This window comes from Somniosus microcephalus, chromosome 4, assembly GCF_052327205.1.
Source record: "Somniosus microcephalus isolate GS21.2 chromosome 4, FLI_Smic_1.0, whole genome shotgun sequence".
NCBI classification, from domain to species: domain Eukaryota; kingdom Metazoa; phylum Chordata; class Chondrichthyes; order Squaliformes; family Somniosidae; genus Somniosus; species Somniosus microcephalus.
The window spans coordinates 336,062,413-336,080,058 of NC_140990.1; the positions used below are offsets into that span (position 1 = coordinate 336,062,413).

At 46.8% G+C, this 17,646-nt stretch overlaps 1 protein-coding gene across 1 annotated transcript in view; it reads right to left on the bottom strand.

Annotated features, from left to right (window-relative positions):
- Positions 1-1,847: 1,847 nt before the first annotated feature.
- tfcp2l1 (transcription factor CP2-like 1) overlaps positions 1,848-17,646 on the bottom strand; it is an 83,494-nt gene continuing 67,695 nt past the window's right edge. The window contains exons 13-15 of the mRNA XM_085986886.1: positions 11,823-11,965; positions 3,944-3,995; positions 1,848-2,097 (exon numbers count right to left, since the gene is read on the bottom strand). Of these exons, the coding sequence (XP_085843012.1) occupies positions 2,060-2,097; positions 3,944-3,995; positions 11,823-11,965 (233 nt within the window). The 3' untranslated portion in view covers positions 1,848-2,059. The remainder of the gene's footprint in view (positions 2,098-3,943; positions 3,996-11,822; positions 11,966-17,646) is intronic.

The window sequence follows — 17,646 nt, forward strand, 5'->3', positions numbered from 1 at the left end:
AGGTAGAAGATCAGCCATGATCTTATTGAATGGCAGAGCAGGCTCGAGGGGCTAAATGGCCGACTCCTGCTCCTATTTCTTATGTTCTTATGTTCTTATAATAGGCTTGCCAGCAAAGTTGAAACCCACAGAATAAAAGGGATAGTGGCAGCATGGATCCGGAATTGGCTAAGTGACAGGAAACAGAGAATAGCGGTGAATGGTTGTTTTTCGGACTGGAGGGAGATATACAGTGGTGTTCCCCTGGGGTCGGTACTAGGACCACTGCTTTTCTTGATATATATTAATGACTTAGACTTGGGTGTACAGAGCACAGTTTCAAAATGTGCAGAAGGCACAAAACTTGGAAGTATAGTGAACAGTGAGGAGGATAGCGATAGACTTCAAGGAGGACATAGACAGGCTGGTGGAATGGGCAGACACGTGGCAGATGAAATTTAACACAGAAAAGTGCAAAGTGATACATTTTGGTAGGAAGAACGAGGAGAAGCAACATAAACTAAAGGGCACAATTCTAAAGGGGGTGCATGAACAGAGAGACCTGGGGGTATATGTGCACAAATCGTTGAAGGTGGCAGGGCAGGTTGAGAAAGCGGTTAAAAAAGCATACGGATCCTTCATAAATAGAGGAATAGAGTACAAAAGCAAGGAAGTTATGATGAACCTTTATAAAACACTGGTTCGGCCTCAACTGGAGTATTGTGTCCAATTCCGGGCACCGGACTTTAGGAAGAATATGAAGGCCTTAGAGAGGGTGCAGAAAAGATTTACAAGAATGGCTCCAGGGATGAGAGACTTCAGTTATGTGGATAGACTGGAGAAGCTGGGGATGTTCTCCTTAGAGCGGAGAAGGTTGAGGGGAGATTTGATAGAGGGGTTCAGAATCATGAGGGGTCTGGACAGAGTAGATGGAGAGAAACTGTTCCCATTGGCGGAAGGGTCGAGAACCAGAGGACACAGATTTAAGGTGATTAGCAGAAGAAACAAAGGCGACATGAGGAGAAACTGTTTTACGCAGCGAGTGGTTAGGATCTGGAATTCACTGCCTGAAAGGGTGGTGGAGGCAGATTAAATTGTGGCTTTCAAAAGGGAGTTGGATAAGTACCTGAAGGAAATAAATTTGCAGGGCTACGGGGAAAGGGCGGGGGAGTGGGACTGGCTGAAGTGCTCTTGCAGAGAGCCGGCACGGGCTCGACGGGCCGAATGGCCTCTTTCTGTGCTGTAACTATTCTATGATTCTATTTAAACAGCGACCATTTGGAAAATACTCGTGAACACAGGCTTCAGAAAAAGAGGACTTAAAACAGACAGATGTTGCCCAGCGTAAGGAGACAAAGGATAGCTAAAACCTTTGCTCGACTCCCTGAACCAAGACAAAGTCTGGATATTGTAGAATACAGCACTTCAGGGTTAGATAGTGGCCATTAGTATCACAAGATACACAACTTCTTTACAATCACGATCCTTTTCAAATAGTCAGAGCTACAATTGCAAACAAGCATCTCATTATCAGGGCCACCGGATAAGTCAAATTCCATTTTGATTACAGGAATGTTAGCAATTGGTTTTGGGAATTACTTCTGTCGATTTTTATTTTGCTTGAAAACTGCAAACCTTGTTCATTATGACTGGGAATAATGGTAAAGAGGAAATGGTGATTTTTAAGCATACCTCCCCCACCGTAAAAAAAAGCCAAAAATCAAAAAATGTGTGTACCTGTATTGCATTTTATGTAAGATAAAGCCAAACATTTTGCCATGTTTGCCTTTTAGAGTGCAGCACCTCTTACTGGGGAACCGGACCAGAAAATGATTAAGGCATTAAGGATTCTACCACCTCCCCCCAACCAACCCCCCACCCCCCCAAAAAAACATTCACTTTGGTTAAGTAATGTATTTCTTCTCTTGAAGACTTTGGACAAAGTCAATTTTAATAGTGTGACCAATTAGATTTCTGCCTGGTTTTCAGGTGGTTGTCCATGTTTAATGTCGGGATGTCCAAACAATACGTGAACACTCAAGCTTCCTCCTGGTGGTCAAGGAATCACGTCCAGCTTTGTTCACTTTAAGATGATGTGGTAGCCATCATTTCTCTCAGCTGTGAAGAACATACAATGATTTTAAGTTCCGTTAGCATTAGAGCAGGAGACCCTAGATTGTGGGGAAGAAACACATTCAACAATTCTTCAATATCAGAGTGCACTTTATGACATCAATTCCTCAAGGAAACGTACAATATGCACCACTTTCCCCAATCATTCCCGAGAACATATTCTCTTTTCCCACTCTCTCCAATAAGCACCCAATCTAATACCTTCTTTAGTTAATCATTTGACTGGGGCATCTCTTAATGGCCTAGTGGGTAAAGGCACCACTATGCCATAACAACAACAACTTGTATTTATATATAGGAACAGGAGTAGGCCATTTAGCCCCTCGAGCCTGTTCCGCCATTCAATGAGATCATGGCTGACTGATCTGCAACCTAACTCCATTTGGCCCATATCCCTTAATACTTTGAGTTAACAAAAAGTTATCAATCTCTGCTTCAAAATTAACGATTGATCTAGCATCAATTGCCATTTGCAGAAGAGTGTTCCAAACTTCTACCACCCTTTGTGTGTAGGAGTGTTTCCTAATTTCACTCCTGAAAGGTCTGGCTCTAATTTTTAGACTATGCCCCCCTAGTCCTAGAATCCCCAACCAGCGGAAATAGTTTCTCTCTATCTACCCTATAGCACCTTTAACGTTGTAACACATCCCAAGGCGCTTCACAAGAGCGATTATCAAACAAAATTTGACACAGCCACATGAGATATTAGGGCAAATGACAAAAAGCTTGGTCAAAGAAGTAAGTTTTAAGCAGTACCTTAAAGGAAGAAAGAGAGGTAGCGAGACGGAGAAGTTTAGGGAGGGAATTCCAGAGCTTAGGGCCCAGGCAGCTGGAGGCATGACCACCAATGGTGGAGCAATTAAAATCAGGGATGCTCAAGAGGCCAGAATACAGATCAAAAAGTGCCCAATTCGATCCCTTAGTTATTAGAGAGGTAGCAATTGGGGCATTATGATTCATCTCGCAACTGTAGGCTGCAAAGTGAAAAGTCAGAGTTTCCACTCTTGATCACTCTCCGGTAATCCCAGCATCTGCGTAAGCATTAGATGAAGACAGGATTAGGCTTGGTTATGATGCTCTCCTTGACCAACACTTCCTGCCTGGATGAGATATGTGAAGCTGTTTCCAGGAAATGGGGGGTTGGGGGGGGCGGGGAGGTGTAGTGGTGCAGGGAGGAAGATGAGGGGGTGAAACTAGTGTTTGAAAACATTTTAACTATTCTAACAAAATCTACAATAGGATGGGACAAAGGTTTGATCTTCACTGAAACATTGTGATTTCAATCACTTCTTGTTTAAAGTGACAGCTCGGGTTATATTTCATTAAGACATTTAGGTGGAAAGACTTCCTCTATGCCCTAATTGCAGCAAAATCAAACACATTCTTTATAACATGTTTACGATTTCACATCACTGGCGCACAGAGGAAATCTTCCCCCTTTGTTTTTTTTTTAGGAAAACAGAAAGTTGGAAAGGTACACCGTCAACCAAAGAACACAGGAAGTGGGAGCACAGGAAAGTCAGTCTGCAGAGCTTTCTAATAGATTTGTTACGGGTGCATTGCTCTAAGTTAGCAAATAGAAAATATTGAACCGGTTATAATGCAACCTAAAGACTCCTTGGTGACCACAAGAGCTTTGTGTAGAGCTCTTGTTTAACAACGAGAAAACGTTGGAAAAGCCAATGTCACAGCAGGAGAAACTTGCCACGGGGTTCAATGTGCTGATGCAAGACTCAGGTTTTCCAAGCACCGTGCCAAAATACTCATATAAGGGGCAATAATGTTCAATGCGAGGATCAATTATTGATGCGCAACAGGAAATAAATTGTACCTTTTAAGGTGCAGATGAGAAAGCAAACCTCATCACGGAAATGATTAACCATCTAGAAATAAAAAGAAATGCATTAGTCTGCGCTATAAAAGGACAACTCTTCCATCAGCCCTACAATGGTGCACTAATAGCTATTGCCAGGATGATGTTTGCTATTAATAACAGCATTTCATTTAAGGAGACACTTAATTCACCTACTTTTGTCACAGACGCTACAGTTGCCATTATAGAGGCTCTTGTTCGAGCTGTACTCCCGAGCCTGATTTGACAGTGGGTTTGCTCTAGATCCAGTAACAGTGGCAAAACTACAGCTTGGATTTGACACGGCCATACTTTTAATTCTTGGACTGAATATGCAGGTTAGAGCTAGCCAGATCTTGATGCACTTCCTGTCATATTAAGGTGTTTCAGAGTAGGGTGCCAGATAAAATATCAAATATCCATCAGTACAGCTTATGCTGCCAAGTCACAAAATACATGCTTGAAAATTGAAAGCATTTCTCGGGGATGGAAATGTAATAGGAATACAAAGACTTTTGGGAGCACTAACAAGCTAGACACACGATAATTATACAAGAGATGTATGTACCCGCAGCTCCCCAATGGCCCAGTGAGTAAAGGCGCTGCCTGGCACAGTGTTGAGCTATACAGACCAGGAGGTTCCAGAGACAAGCCGTATTTGATGCAGACTTAGCTAATCTTAGCTTGGCAGCAGTAGGGTCCCAGTGCTCTTTGGCTTTGGGAGGAAGGAAGAGAAAAAAGAACAGGCAGTATTCCCACTTCTGATCACTAACTCCCAAGTCCTTCTGGAATGTACGTTTGTGGGTATCACAGGAGGTAAAGAATCACCAAATGGATTCAGTTCAGATTCAAATGCACCAGCACCAGTCCTGCCAATTCAAAATACTACTTCCCCGCCAGTAGCTTCCCAACAGTTAAAGTTATAAAATCCTGAACAGCAGCTTCTCTTTTACGATTTGCTTTTATTCTTGATGGTCTAGACGTTTCAACAAGGTACATGCCTATTTAATTTTTTAATTTTCCTCCTTTATAAGCAACAGTAGAAGCTAGGAATGAGAATCTCACTAATATATAATAGCAAAATACTGTGGATGCTGGAAATCTGAGATAACAACAGAAAATGCTGGAAACACTCAGCAGGTCAGGCAGCATCCGTGGAGAGAGAAACAGATGCTGCCTGACCTGCTGAGTGTTTCCAGCATTTTCTGTTGTCATGTGAGAATCTCTGTCTGAAATATATATGGACTAGCTGGGGGAGCCCGGCGATGCCAGGGCTGTTTTGGGCCGGGCGGTTTAAATCGAGTCCCAGGCTTTCGGCCCTGTCTCTCTGTGAATCTGCTGCCGGGCAACATTTCTACCTTTTAATACCTTCAAAGATGAAAGTGAAAGTACTTATAAAATGTTTTTGGTAAATCTTATGTTATTTTTAAAAGAGATACTAACTTTTTCGAAGCTGGATTAGCAGATTTTGAACTGGAAGTAGCTGAAGTAATGGCTGCCCGATGCCAGAGTTCAAAATCATTAGTCCCGCCCACAGACGCAGCGATTGGCCAACCATCAGGTGACTGAACTGTAGGATTGGTCAATCATCAGGTCACAGGATTGGTCAACCTTGACGTCACGCAATGCTAATTAGCAGATAATGAGTGGAATTTTGAAGGTCTTTTGTATATTGTCTGAACAATTTTTGTCCGACCGAAAAGTAAATACGCTTATGACCATTCCGGAATCGTAAGCTTTCTTTTGATGTAACGCGCGTGTAGGTACGCTCTATAACTTTAGAGTGTATAGCCGGCCGGCCGGCCGGACGGACAGACCGATCCTTTTATATATATAGATTAATACAAATAATGCACGCAATTGGAAATTTAAATCAGCGCTAGGTCTAAAAATATAGGGTCTAAAAATATAGACCCCAAAAATGGGTTGTCCCGATCCACTGTCGCAACAACAGGACTTCTGGCCACTTATAAGTTGGAACATTGACTCGGTCTGAATTCCCGGGATCAGCTCATTGCAATACTGGTGGGTGAGCTAGTGAAACTCCCACTACTGACTTGTAAGTGACACTGGGGGGGGGGGGGGGGGGGAAGGGTTTACAGGCCCGCAGCAGCTTAATGGGACAGCAGCATTGTAGACCAGAGGCAATTAATTGGGAGGAGGGTGCAGGTAAGATTTTGGAATGTCCACTGCGGGAAAGGTGATGATGATTACATGCTGAACGCATACATTTCTGAAGGCCAAAAGAAGCAGCAGCCCTTCATGGCAAAGTGCAAGGCAGGTTCCACATTAAATCACCATCCTTGGGACTCACAGCATGGGCAGCAAGTGGACTGGCATCGATACCTTTGCCCTCAGCCGTTCAGCCAATTGTTCCGATGGGGGCGTAGAGATGCTCGTGAGGCATGAGGAAAGAGAGGACCAGAACATTCAGGATTTTGTGTCAAGAAGTTGAACAAGTCGGTAGTCGAGCTATATGGGGAGACGCTGGTAGTAAGTGCCAGCTTTCTGCCTTCAGGCATGGCAGAGCAAATCCAGGAGAAATGTAATAACCCAAGCAGGGCGGGTAAGGTACGAAGCCCCATTACATCATCGTGTTTACGCTCTCACTCTTCCATTTGCCACCTATTCATAGACCTCTCCTCACAAGCTTTAACATCTCTTCACATTGCATCCTTACTGTCAACAGGCTGGAAAGACAATGTCCCGAGAAGCACAGCCCTTTCATGCTGTCTGCATTTTTTCTTGCAGATGATGGCACATAATGCCTGGGTGCCTAAGGCCACCAGTGAGGGACCTACTCATCTTAAGACACCCGATTCCCTGGGATGAGCAGGAGCTGGATTTACTGGGAAGGCACAGCACAGTAACCATCACAAAGGAACAGTCAAGGGCTTGTGCCAGCTGTAGCAGGTGCGTCTTCTCTACCTCTTGCTATTGCAGCTCCTTCTGCAGGACCACAGGTTACCTTCAAGCAAAGTCTTATTGCTTTTTCTTCTGTAACTCAGTTTTTCTCTGGGCGTCCAACGCCATGCTAGCCTCCCTGCCTCTCCAAATGAATCACAGCAAGATGAAGCAGAGGTGGAGAAAGAAGAGACAAGTCCCTCTACTTTAAGGCACGGGTCTGCTGTATCACATATGTCATCATTCACCATCAGCCCAAAGGTTTTCGTTCAGGAGTGAGGATATTGCATTGGAGTCACAGAGGACAGGATGCTCGAGGAATAGGCAGTGGAAGAGGAACCTGACAATCCCGAGCAAAAGCTCATGAAAGGTCAGCCCTTGAACTCTGATCTCCAACGATGTGCAATAGATGATGGGTATAATGAAGTCTAACACCATCCTCTGAGCCAACATCACAGCAGTCCCTTTGTTCCAGCACTCCATGGAGCATGTGGCTACATTAGGCACATCTGCAGCCATCACCACCAGCACAAGGACCAGTCAACGCTTCCTCAATGGATGCACAGACTGCAGAAATGAAGCTTTTGAGGGATAGACTAGAGATTGCTGCCTTCTGGTCTCCAAACCCTTGGGCCAAGAACAAAGCCAGTATGGGCAAAAAAGCTGGCATGTTGGACCGCTGCAATTAAAGGCATCATGACAGCTGGCATTACACCAAACATGCACATGCCAGACTCCATAGCAGGTGGACATTCAGCGAAAGGAATCCACTCCCATTAAGGGGTTTCAAGACAGAGCCCAAATGGTGATTACAGCTACCATCTGCAACCCTCTGTATCTCGGGGAACCCAGCTACTTCACAAAATTGTATGGCCCTGTCATGTTGCTGCTGTGAATCCTGCTGAAATTAACATTCGATACAATTGCAGCGGAATGAAAGGAATTTTAATGTACTACATCTTCACCATATCAGTTCACTACTTCCTACACCCGCCGGTACATCTGGCAGAATCTCCAACAGATGCAAATTAGAGCAGAGAGCTGGCGGAACTGGGTCCCACCCCCAAAATACGTACCCACAGAACTGCTGAAAGAGGTACATGGAATTTTCAGCATTGGTGAAGTACAGAATTCTCAATAAACCCGCTTTAATGAACAGATCTTCCGTGTCCTACCAGACGTAGCAAATGGCTTGCACCCTGGCTAATACAGCAAGGGTCCCCAGTGACACTTTGGAAGCAGCCAACGGCAAAGATAGTCAGAGCTGTTGTTACAAGGCAATTATCACTCTCGGCTCGGAGTCAGAATTTCATGGGTTAAAGTCCCGCTCCAGAGGCTCCGGCACAGAATCTAGGCCGACATTCCAGCACTGAGGGAGCGTTGCACTGTCAGAGGTGCCGTCTTTTCTATGAGACAGTAAACCGAGGCATTTTCCGCCTTCCCAAGCAGACGCAAAAAAAGATCCCATTGCACTATTCAAAGAAGAGCAGCCGAGTCCTCCCGGTGTCCTGGCCAACACTTAACCCGCAACCAACATCACTAATGCAGATCTGGTCATTTATCTCGTTGCTGTTTGTGGGAGCTTGCTGTGCGCAAATTTACTGCTGCGTTTGCCGACATTACAACGGTGACTATACTTCAAAAGTACTTCATTGGCTATGAAGCACTCTGAAGTGTGCTTAGCTCACGAAAGGCATGGTATCAATGCACGTTTATCCCATGGTTGTCATTAGCAGAGGTGTGTGACTAGAATGGTTCCAGGGATGACGGAATAACGCTGCCAGTTCGCGGTCATCCCGACTGCAAATTCCGGGCCATCATGCCATCACCACATGTTTCGTCTACTTGCTGCACCCACACCCACACCTGGCAGAAGCACCGATAGACACAAGTCGCTGCAGAACCGGTTCCTGCCCAAAATAGACAGCCAGCTGCCAGTGTCGCAGAGGTCCTGAAAAAAGGCATGTGGGTTGTTCATTATTGGTCAACTCCAGGGTTCTCAATAAGCCTACAGCAAGGACATTGCAACTATTAAATCGGCTGTCTGAATGCCATCATACTTAAGGGCAAGAATCACACTACGAGTCACCTCCACAGCCTTGGCACACAAAAAAAAACTTCTGGTAATCAATACCATGTAATAACTTCAAAGCTGCAATCTCTGCCTGCAGATGTTAGTACGACTAAGGGTTGTAGGATTTTGTTTTAGGGGTTTGGGTAAGTTTTTAAAACCAGGTTTGTTTTTAAATTGAAAATACAGACATTTAACGTTAAAAAAACTTCAAAATTTAAAAATTTTGGGTGCTGCTTTTAAATTGTCAACTTGTCCTAAAAATGTTAGTCACAAAAATTCTTCAAGGTGTTCAATCAACCTGACGGCCTAACACAATATAGATCAAATTTACTATAATATGTCATTGCATATATTTTAAGGGGGAAAACTTCAGTATCGCCCCGTTTGGGGTGCCATTATCGGCCGTGCGCAAAGTTTAGCGCCTGGCGCTAATTATCACCTCCGACAGCAAACTTGGCTTTTATCGCCCCTGGAGGTGATTGGAGCGCTAAATCAGGCGCTTCACACCTGTCTTAAGGCGCAAAGGCTGAGGAGCGAGGCGCTACCTCAGAGCGCTGGCGAAGCAAGGAAGGGCAAATCAAAATGAACCTGCAAAGTGCTGCTCAGTACCCAAAACTCCTTCACACAGCGTTGAATCTCTCCAGAAGTCTCTCTCTCTCTCTCTCTCTCAGAATGCGTGGTGCAAAAATGTCACCAACAAAAAAAGGCAGGAAGCGGTCACCCTAGCCCCCCCCCCTGTAAAAGTTAAATATATAAAAAGCCATTTAGTTGTAAAAGTAGCTCAGGGCAGGTGTTGCCGGGGGCGGGGGTGGTTCCAGTTTAAAATAGCTAAAACCATGTCCCGCAAGTGAAGCTGGCTCCTGGATCTTACGCAGCCGGTTAGAATCAGAAAGCGGGGATCAGCTAAGGTCGTCAGCCAGGAAGATTAACCAGGTCTTCCCAGGCTCCATCCTTAGTGAATCCCGGCAAGTTTGCAACCATGTGTTGGGAGCTGGCACCAAAATGCATTTCTTATCACAGCAGCTTTCATCGCTACACAAATCCTTAACCATGACTGGGAACGGTAGCATAGTGGTAATGTTGGTGGACTAGTAATCCAGAGGCCTGGACTAATGATCTGGAGAAAAGAGATCCACGGCAGCTGGGGAATTTAAATTCAGTTAAATAAATCTGGATTAAAAAGCAAGTGTCAGTAATGGTGACCATGAAACTACCGGATTGTCGTAAAAAACCCATCTGGTTCACTAATTAGGGAAGGAAATCTGCTGTCCTTACCCGGTCTGGCCTATATGTGACTCCAGGCCCACAGCAATGTGGTTGACTCTGAACTGCCCTCTGAAATGGCCTAGCAAGTCACTCAGTTATCAAGAAGGCAGCTCACCACCACCTTCTCAAGGACAATTAGGGATGGGCAATAATTGCTAATTGCTGGCCTTGCCAGCAACGCCCACATCATGTGAGTGAATTTTTAAAATCTTTTTTTTTTTTACTAAGTTTGCATCTTTCGCTACTGAGGAATGAGCTGGACTAAGTGACAATAAATATAAACCCAATCTAATCACAGTGAATATGATCCATTTTCCATTTACAGTGCACAATTCCTGCCCAAAAGCTCATCTTTTGCACCATGCCAAATGAGGCATGAAATACATTCATTCTTCAACACCCATTTTTGCATACCCCAACAACTCTTTCTATTGTTCCACCAGAGGCGTTGTAAGCTAGGAGCCAAGAACAGAGCAGTAAATTGTTAATAAGTAACTGGCGTATTTAATTTAGCAGCAGTCTGCAAACCCACTTTAGAGAATTCTTTGCAAATACAAATCTACTCAACGGAATTTGCTTCAACGCTATGACAAACACTGGAGAGGGTTTTTAATCCAAATTGGTAAGGCAAGTTACCGCCAATGGCCATTAAGATAAGCATTCAATACCTGGTTGCAGGTTCAATAAGTGTACTGTTTTCTGTCCCATGTCGTTTACCGCCACAATGCATTTTCGGCACACTATAATAAATATCCATTAGTGGCTACATATCAGGAATAGATAGCTATAGCTACTGTATAATGTTAATAACTTGGTTTTCCTCCCCCAGTGTGTTAAAATGCCAAATCAATGTATTTACCTCAACAAAATCTTGCCAATCGCTGAAGCATATTTTACCCAATGTCACGATCATGCAACTTACAAGTTATTGCGAAAAGCAATGTTTATACTGAGATCTTGGAAACTCCAGTATGATAATCTTCTAATAAGCCTCTGTTTAAACTCTACTATTGGTCAAGGATAGCTGGATAGGAGGAGGTTCTTTAAAATAAATTTGAGAAACGCATGTGGAAGGCCAAGTCCCCCTTGTACGCACAGGACATCACCATGATTGCAAAGGAGAGTAGACGAGATTAATGAAGTAATGATTAAGTGATGCAAAGTTTGGTTTTTCAAAACCTGCAGATTGGAGAAGGAAAGAAAGACTGAGGAAGGAAATAGTCATTCCACAGGATTCAGCCCGAGTGAGAGGAGCAACGGGAAGGCAGGTGGAGAGGAAGGAGGGGAGGCAGGTGGGAAGAAATGAAGAGGGAAAGGAGGGAAGAAATGAAGAGAGAAAGGAGGGCAGGAAAGAAGGATAAAGAGAAAGGAAGGGAGAAAGGAAGCAAAAGAAAAACTTTTCCAGTTTCCTGTTCAGAAGTGCAAAAGTTAGAAGAAACACCCAGGTAAGGGAACAGCTAATGCATGGAATTTCCAATCTGGGTGCAAATTGATGGCATTCAGGAGTATGCAAACCCCAACAGAAGATTGAAGAGAAAGACAGACATTTTAAGGTCAAAAGGTCGAGTGTCGTCTCAGCTGCCATTCTGTGCATGGACCTCTCTTGGATCTCACCTCATCACTGACAAGCACGTGGATCCCACTGGGTCCCTGTCTGTAGATCTGGTTAATCTGCTGCGGAGAAATGCTGTACAGATTTGCTATTTTCTCAGTTAATTCTATCGCTGTCAGCTCTTCCAAAAAGATTGCATGGTATACTGGAGGAAACCGGGAAAAAGAATTTCATCACATAAAAAAACAGTTCAAATAAGAAATACAACAAATACTTGGATTTTTTGTTTCTTCCACTTTGGTTCCCATTTCTCCTGATGATGCTGGCACATGCTGATGTGTGGGTGCTGGTAGACCTCCAGTAACTCAAAGTGTCGATTCTTCACGGTCTCTTTAACGAATGAACCATCCTGTTCCATATACTATTATCTGCACCTCATAGAAACATATTGCACAGAAGGAGGCCATTCGGCCCATCGTGCCTGTACCAGCTCTTTGAAAGTGCTCTCCAATTAGTCCGATTCCCCTGCTCTTTCCCCACAGCCCGGCAAATTTTTCCTTTTCAAGTATATATCCAATTCCCTTTTGAAAGTTATTATTGAATCTGCTTCCACCACCCATTCAGGCAGTGCATTCCAGATCATAACAACTCGCTGCATGAACAAAATGACTCCTCACTTTTCCCCCTGGAAACAGTTTCTCCCTATCTGCTCTATTAATACTCTTCATAATTTTGAACACCTCTATTAAATCTCCCTTTAACCTTCTCTGCTCCAAGGAGAATAATCCCAGCTTCTCTAGTCTCTCCACATAACTGATGCCACTCATCCCTGGTATCATTCTAGTAAATCTCCTCTGCACCCTCTCCAAGACATTGACAGTCTCCCTCTCTCTCTCCCCAGTCTCTCTCTCTCTCTCTCTCCTCAGTCTCTCTCCCTCTCTCTCCCCAATCTCTCTCTCTCCCCAGTGTCTCTCTCTCTCTCTCTCTCTCCCCAGTCTCTCTCTCTACCTCTTTCTCCCCAGTCTCTTTCACCCTCTCTCCCACAGTCTCTCTCTCTCTCTCCCCAGTCTCTCTCTCTCTCTCTCTCCCCAGTCTCTCTCTCTCTCTCTCTACCTCTTTCTCCCCAGTCTCTTTCACCCTCTCTCCCACAGTCTCTCTCTCTTTCCTGAGTGTCTCTCTCTCCCGAGTCTCTCTCTCTCTCCCGCCCAAGTCTCTCTCTCTCTCACTCTCCCCCAGTCTCTCTCTCTCACTCTCCCCCAGTCTCTCTCTCTCACTCTCCCCCAGTCTCTCTCTCTCTCCCGCCCAAGTCTCTCTCTCTCTCTCCCCCAGTCTCTCTCCCCAGTCTCTCTCTCTCCCTCCCCCGGTCTCTCTCTCTCCCCCAGTCTCTCTCTCTCTCTCCCCCAGTCTCTCTCTCTCTCTCACTCTCTCCCTCCCCAGTCTCTCTCTCACTCTCCCCCAGTCTCTCTCTCTCCCCCCCCAGTCTCTCTCTCTCCCTCCCCAGTCTCTCTCTCACTCTCCCCAGTCTCTCTCTCACTCTCCCCACTCTCCCCCAGTCTCTCTCTCTCTCTCCCTCCCCAGTCTCTCTCTCTCACTCTCCCCCGTCTCTCTCTCCCACTCTCCCCCAGTCTCTCTCTCTCACTCTCCCCCAGTCTCTCTCTCTCCCCCCCAGTCTCTCTCTCCCTCCCCAGTCTCTCTCACTCTCCCCCAGTCTCTCTCTCTCCCACCCAAGTCTCTCTCTCTCCCTCCCCAGTCTCTCTCTCACTCTCCCCCAGTCTCTCTCTCTCCCTCCCCAGTCTCTCTCTCCCTCCCCAGTCTCTCTCTCACTCTCCCCCAGTCTCTCTCTCCCTCCCCAGTCTCTCTCTCTCTCTCCCTCCCCAGTCTCTCTCTCACTCTCCCCCAGTCTCTCTCTCACTCTCCCCCAGTCTCTTTCTCTCCCTCCCCAGTCTCTCTCTCACTCTCCCGTCTCTCTCTCTCCCTCCCCAGTCTCTCTCTCTCACTCTCCCCCAGTCTCTCTCTCTCCCCCCCAGTCTCTCTCTCCCTCCCCAGTCTCTCGCTCCCTCCCCAGTCTCTCTCTCTCACTCTCCCCCAGTCTCTCTCTCTCACTCTCCCCCAGTCTCTCTCTCTCCCCCCCCCAGTCTCTCTCTCCCTCCCCAGTCTCTCTCTCCCTCCCCAGTCTCTCTCTCCCTCCCCAGTCTCTCTCTCTCCCTCCCCAGTCTCTCTCTCACTCTCCCCCAGTCTCTCTCTCTCCCTCCCCAGTCTCTCTCTCACTCTCCCCCAGTCTCTCTCTCTCCCTCCCCAGTCTCTCTCTCACTCTCCCCCAGTCTCTCTCTCTCCCTCCCCAGTCTCTCTCTCCCTCCCCAGTCTCTCTCTCCCTCCCCAGTCTCTCTCTCCCTCCCCAGTCTCTCTCTCCCTCTCCCCCAGTCTCTCTCTCCCCAGTCTCTCTCTCTCTCTCCCCCAGTCTCTCTCTCACTCTCCCCCAGTCTCTCTCTCTCCCTCCCCAGTCTCTCTCTCACTCTCCCGTCTCTCTCTCTCTCCCGCCTCTCTCTCTCTCCCGCCCAAGTCTCTCTCTCTCCCTCCCCAGTCTCTCTCTCTCACTCTCCCCCAGTCTCTCTCTCTCCCCCCCCAGTCTCTCTCTCCCTCCCCAGTCTCTCTCTCTCCCTCCCCAGTCTCTCTCTCTCTCTCCCCCAGTCTCTCTCTCTCCCCCCCAGTCTCTCTCTCCCTCCCCAGTCTCTCTCTCCCCAGTCTCTCTCTCTCCCTCCCCAGTCTCTCTCTCTCCCTCCCCCAGTCTCTCTCTCTCCCTCCCCAGTCTCTCTCTCACTCTCCCCCAGTCTCTCTCTCTCCCTCCCCAGTCTCTCTCTCTCCCTCCCCAGTCTCTCTCTCACTCTCCCCCAGTCTCTCTCTCTCCCTCCCCAGTCTCTCTCTCTCCCTCCCCAGTCTCTCTCTCACTCTCCCCCAGTCTCTCTCTCCCTCCCCAGTCTCTCTCTCTCCCTCCCCAGTCTCTCTCTCTCCCTCCCCAGTCTCTCTCACTCTCCCCCAGTCTCTCTCTCACTCTCCCCCAGTCTCTCTCTCACTCTCCCCCAGTCTCTCTCTCACTCTCCCCCAGTCTCTCTCTCTCCCTCCCCCAGTCTCTCTCTCACTCTCCCCCAGTCTCTCTCTCACTCTCCCCCAGTCTCTCTCTCCCACCCAAGTCTCTCTCTCCCCCCCAGTCTCTCTCTCCCTCCCCCCCAGTCTCTCTCTCCCTCCCCAGTCTCTCTCTCCCTCCCCAGTCTCTCTCACTCTCCCCCAGTCTCTCTCTCTCCCTCCCCCAATCTCTCTATCTCCCTCCCCAGTCTCTCTCTCTCTCTCTCTCTCCGTCTCTCTCTCCCACAGTCTCTCTCTCCCTCTCCCACAGTCTCTCTCTCTCTCTCTCCACCACAGTCTCTCTCTCTCCCCCACAGTCTCTCTCTCCCCCACAGTCTCCCCCACAGTCTCTCTCTCCCTCTCCCTCTCCCACAGTCTCTCTCTCTCTCCCCCACAGTCTCTGGAGAAATGAATGGGACTGAAAGTTAATAAATCCCCTGGACCTGATGGCCTACATCCTAGGGTTTTGAAAGAGGTGGCTATAGAGATAGTGGATGCATTGGTTGTCATTTTCCAATATTCCATAGAATCTAGAATGGTTCCCATGGATTGGAAGGTAACAAATGTAACCCCATTATTTAAGAAAGGAGGGAGAGTGAAAACGGGAAACTACAGACCAGTTAGCCTGACATCAGTAAAATTCTAGAATCTATTATTAAGGACATGGTAACAGGGCACTTAGAAAATGATAATAGGATTGGGCAGAATCAACACGGATTTATGAAAGGGAAATCGTGTTTGATGGATCTGTTAGAGATTTTTGAGGTTGTAACTAGCAGAATAGATAAGGGGGAACCAGTGGATGTGGTGTATTTGGATTTTCAGAAGGAATTCGATAAGGTGCCACACAAGAGGTTATTAAACAAAATTAAGGCTCATGGGATTGGGGGTAATATACAGGTAGACTATCCTTTATCTGAAAACCTCGGGACCAGCCGTGTTTCGGTTTTCGGAAAATTTCGGATTTCGGAAGGTGGGTCGGCGGGGGTCCGCGGTGGGGGGGGGGGGGTCGGCGGGGGTCCCCGCAGTCGTGGCTTGTCCGTCGCTGCTAGCCTGGAATGCAATGAAGTTCCGCATTTCCACCAACAGGTCTGCTCAGCGTAAGTCGGCGGGGGTCGGGGTCGGCGGGGGGTCCGCGGGGGGGTCGGCGGGGGTCCGCGGGGGGGTCGTGCGCACGACTTATGCTGACCCTCTGCTCAGCGTAAGTCGGCGGGGGTCCGCGGGGGGGGTCGGGGTCGGCGGGGGGGTCGGCGGGGTGTCGTGCGCCACTCTGGTCATGTCGTGCGCACGACTTACGCTGACCGAAAAAACCTTCGGTTTTTAGAGGGTTTCGGTTTTCGGAAGTTCGGATAAAGGGTAGTCTACCTGTACTAGCATGGATTGAGGATTGGTTAATGGACAGAAAACAGAGAGCAGGAATAAACGGGTCATTTTCAAGTTGGCAGGCTGTAACTAGAGGGATACCGCAAGGATCAGTGCTTGGGCCTCAGCTATTCGCAATCTACATCAATGATTTGGATGAGGGGACCAAATGTAATATATCCAAGTTTGATGATGATGCAAAGCTGGATGGGAATGTAAGTTGTGAGGAGGATGCAAAGAGGCTTCAAGGAGATATAGACAGGCTAAGTGAGTGGGCAAGAACATGGCAAATGGAATATAATGTGGAGAAATGTGAAGTTATCCACTTTGGTAGGAAAAATAGAAAAGCAGAGTATTTTTTAAATGGTGAGAGATTGGGAAATGTTGGTGTTCAGAGGGACCTGGGTGTCCTTGTACACGAATCACTGAAAGTTAACATGCAGGTACAGCAGGCAATTAGAAAAGGAAAGGATATGTTGACCTTTATTACAAGAGGATTTGAGTATAAGAGTAAAGACGTCTTACTGCAATTATATAGGGCCCCGGTGAGGCCACACCTGGAGTATTGTGTACAGTTTTGGTCTCCTTACCTAAGGAAGGATATACTTGCCATAGAGGGAGTGCAACGAAGGTTCACCAGACTGGTTCCTGGGATGGGGGGATTGTCCTATGAGCAGAGATTGAGTAGACGAGGCCTATATTCTCTGGAGTTTAGAAGAATGAGAGGTGATCTCATTGAAACATACAAAATTCTTACAGGGTTTGACAGGGTAGGTGCAGGGAGGATGTTTCCCCTGGCTGGTGAGTCTAGAACCAGGGGTCACAGTCTCAGAATAAGGGGTCGGCCATTTAGGACTGAGATGAGGAGAAATTTCTTCACTCAGAGGGTGGTGAATCTTTGGAATTCTCTACCCCAGAGGGCTGTGGAGGCTCAGTCGTTGAGTATATTCAAGACAGAGAACTATAAATTTTTGAATATTAAGGGAATCAAGGGATATGGGGATAGTGCAGATGAGGTAGAAGATCAGCCATGATCTTATTGAATGGCGGAGTAGGCTCGAGGGGTCAAATGGCCTACTCCTACTTCTTATGTTCTTATTCTTCCTAATGTGTGGTACCAGAATTGGACAAGATACTCCAGCTAAGGTCTAACCACTGATTTATAAAGGTTTAGCATAACTTCCTTGCTTTTATACCCTATGCCGCTATTTCTAAAGCCCAGGATCCCATAATGCTTTAACAGCCTTAGCAACTTGTCCTGCCACCGTCAAATAACTGTATGTAAACCCCCAGAACTCTCTGTTCCTCCATCCACTTTAAAATTATACCATTTGGTTTATCTCCTCATTCTTCATTCCAAAATGCATCACTTCACAATTCTCTGCATTAAGTTTCATCTGCCCT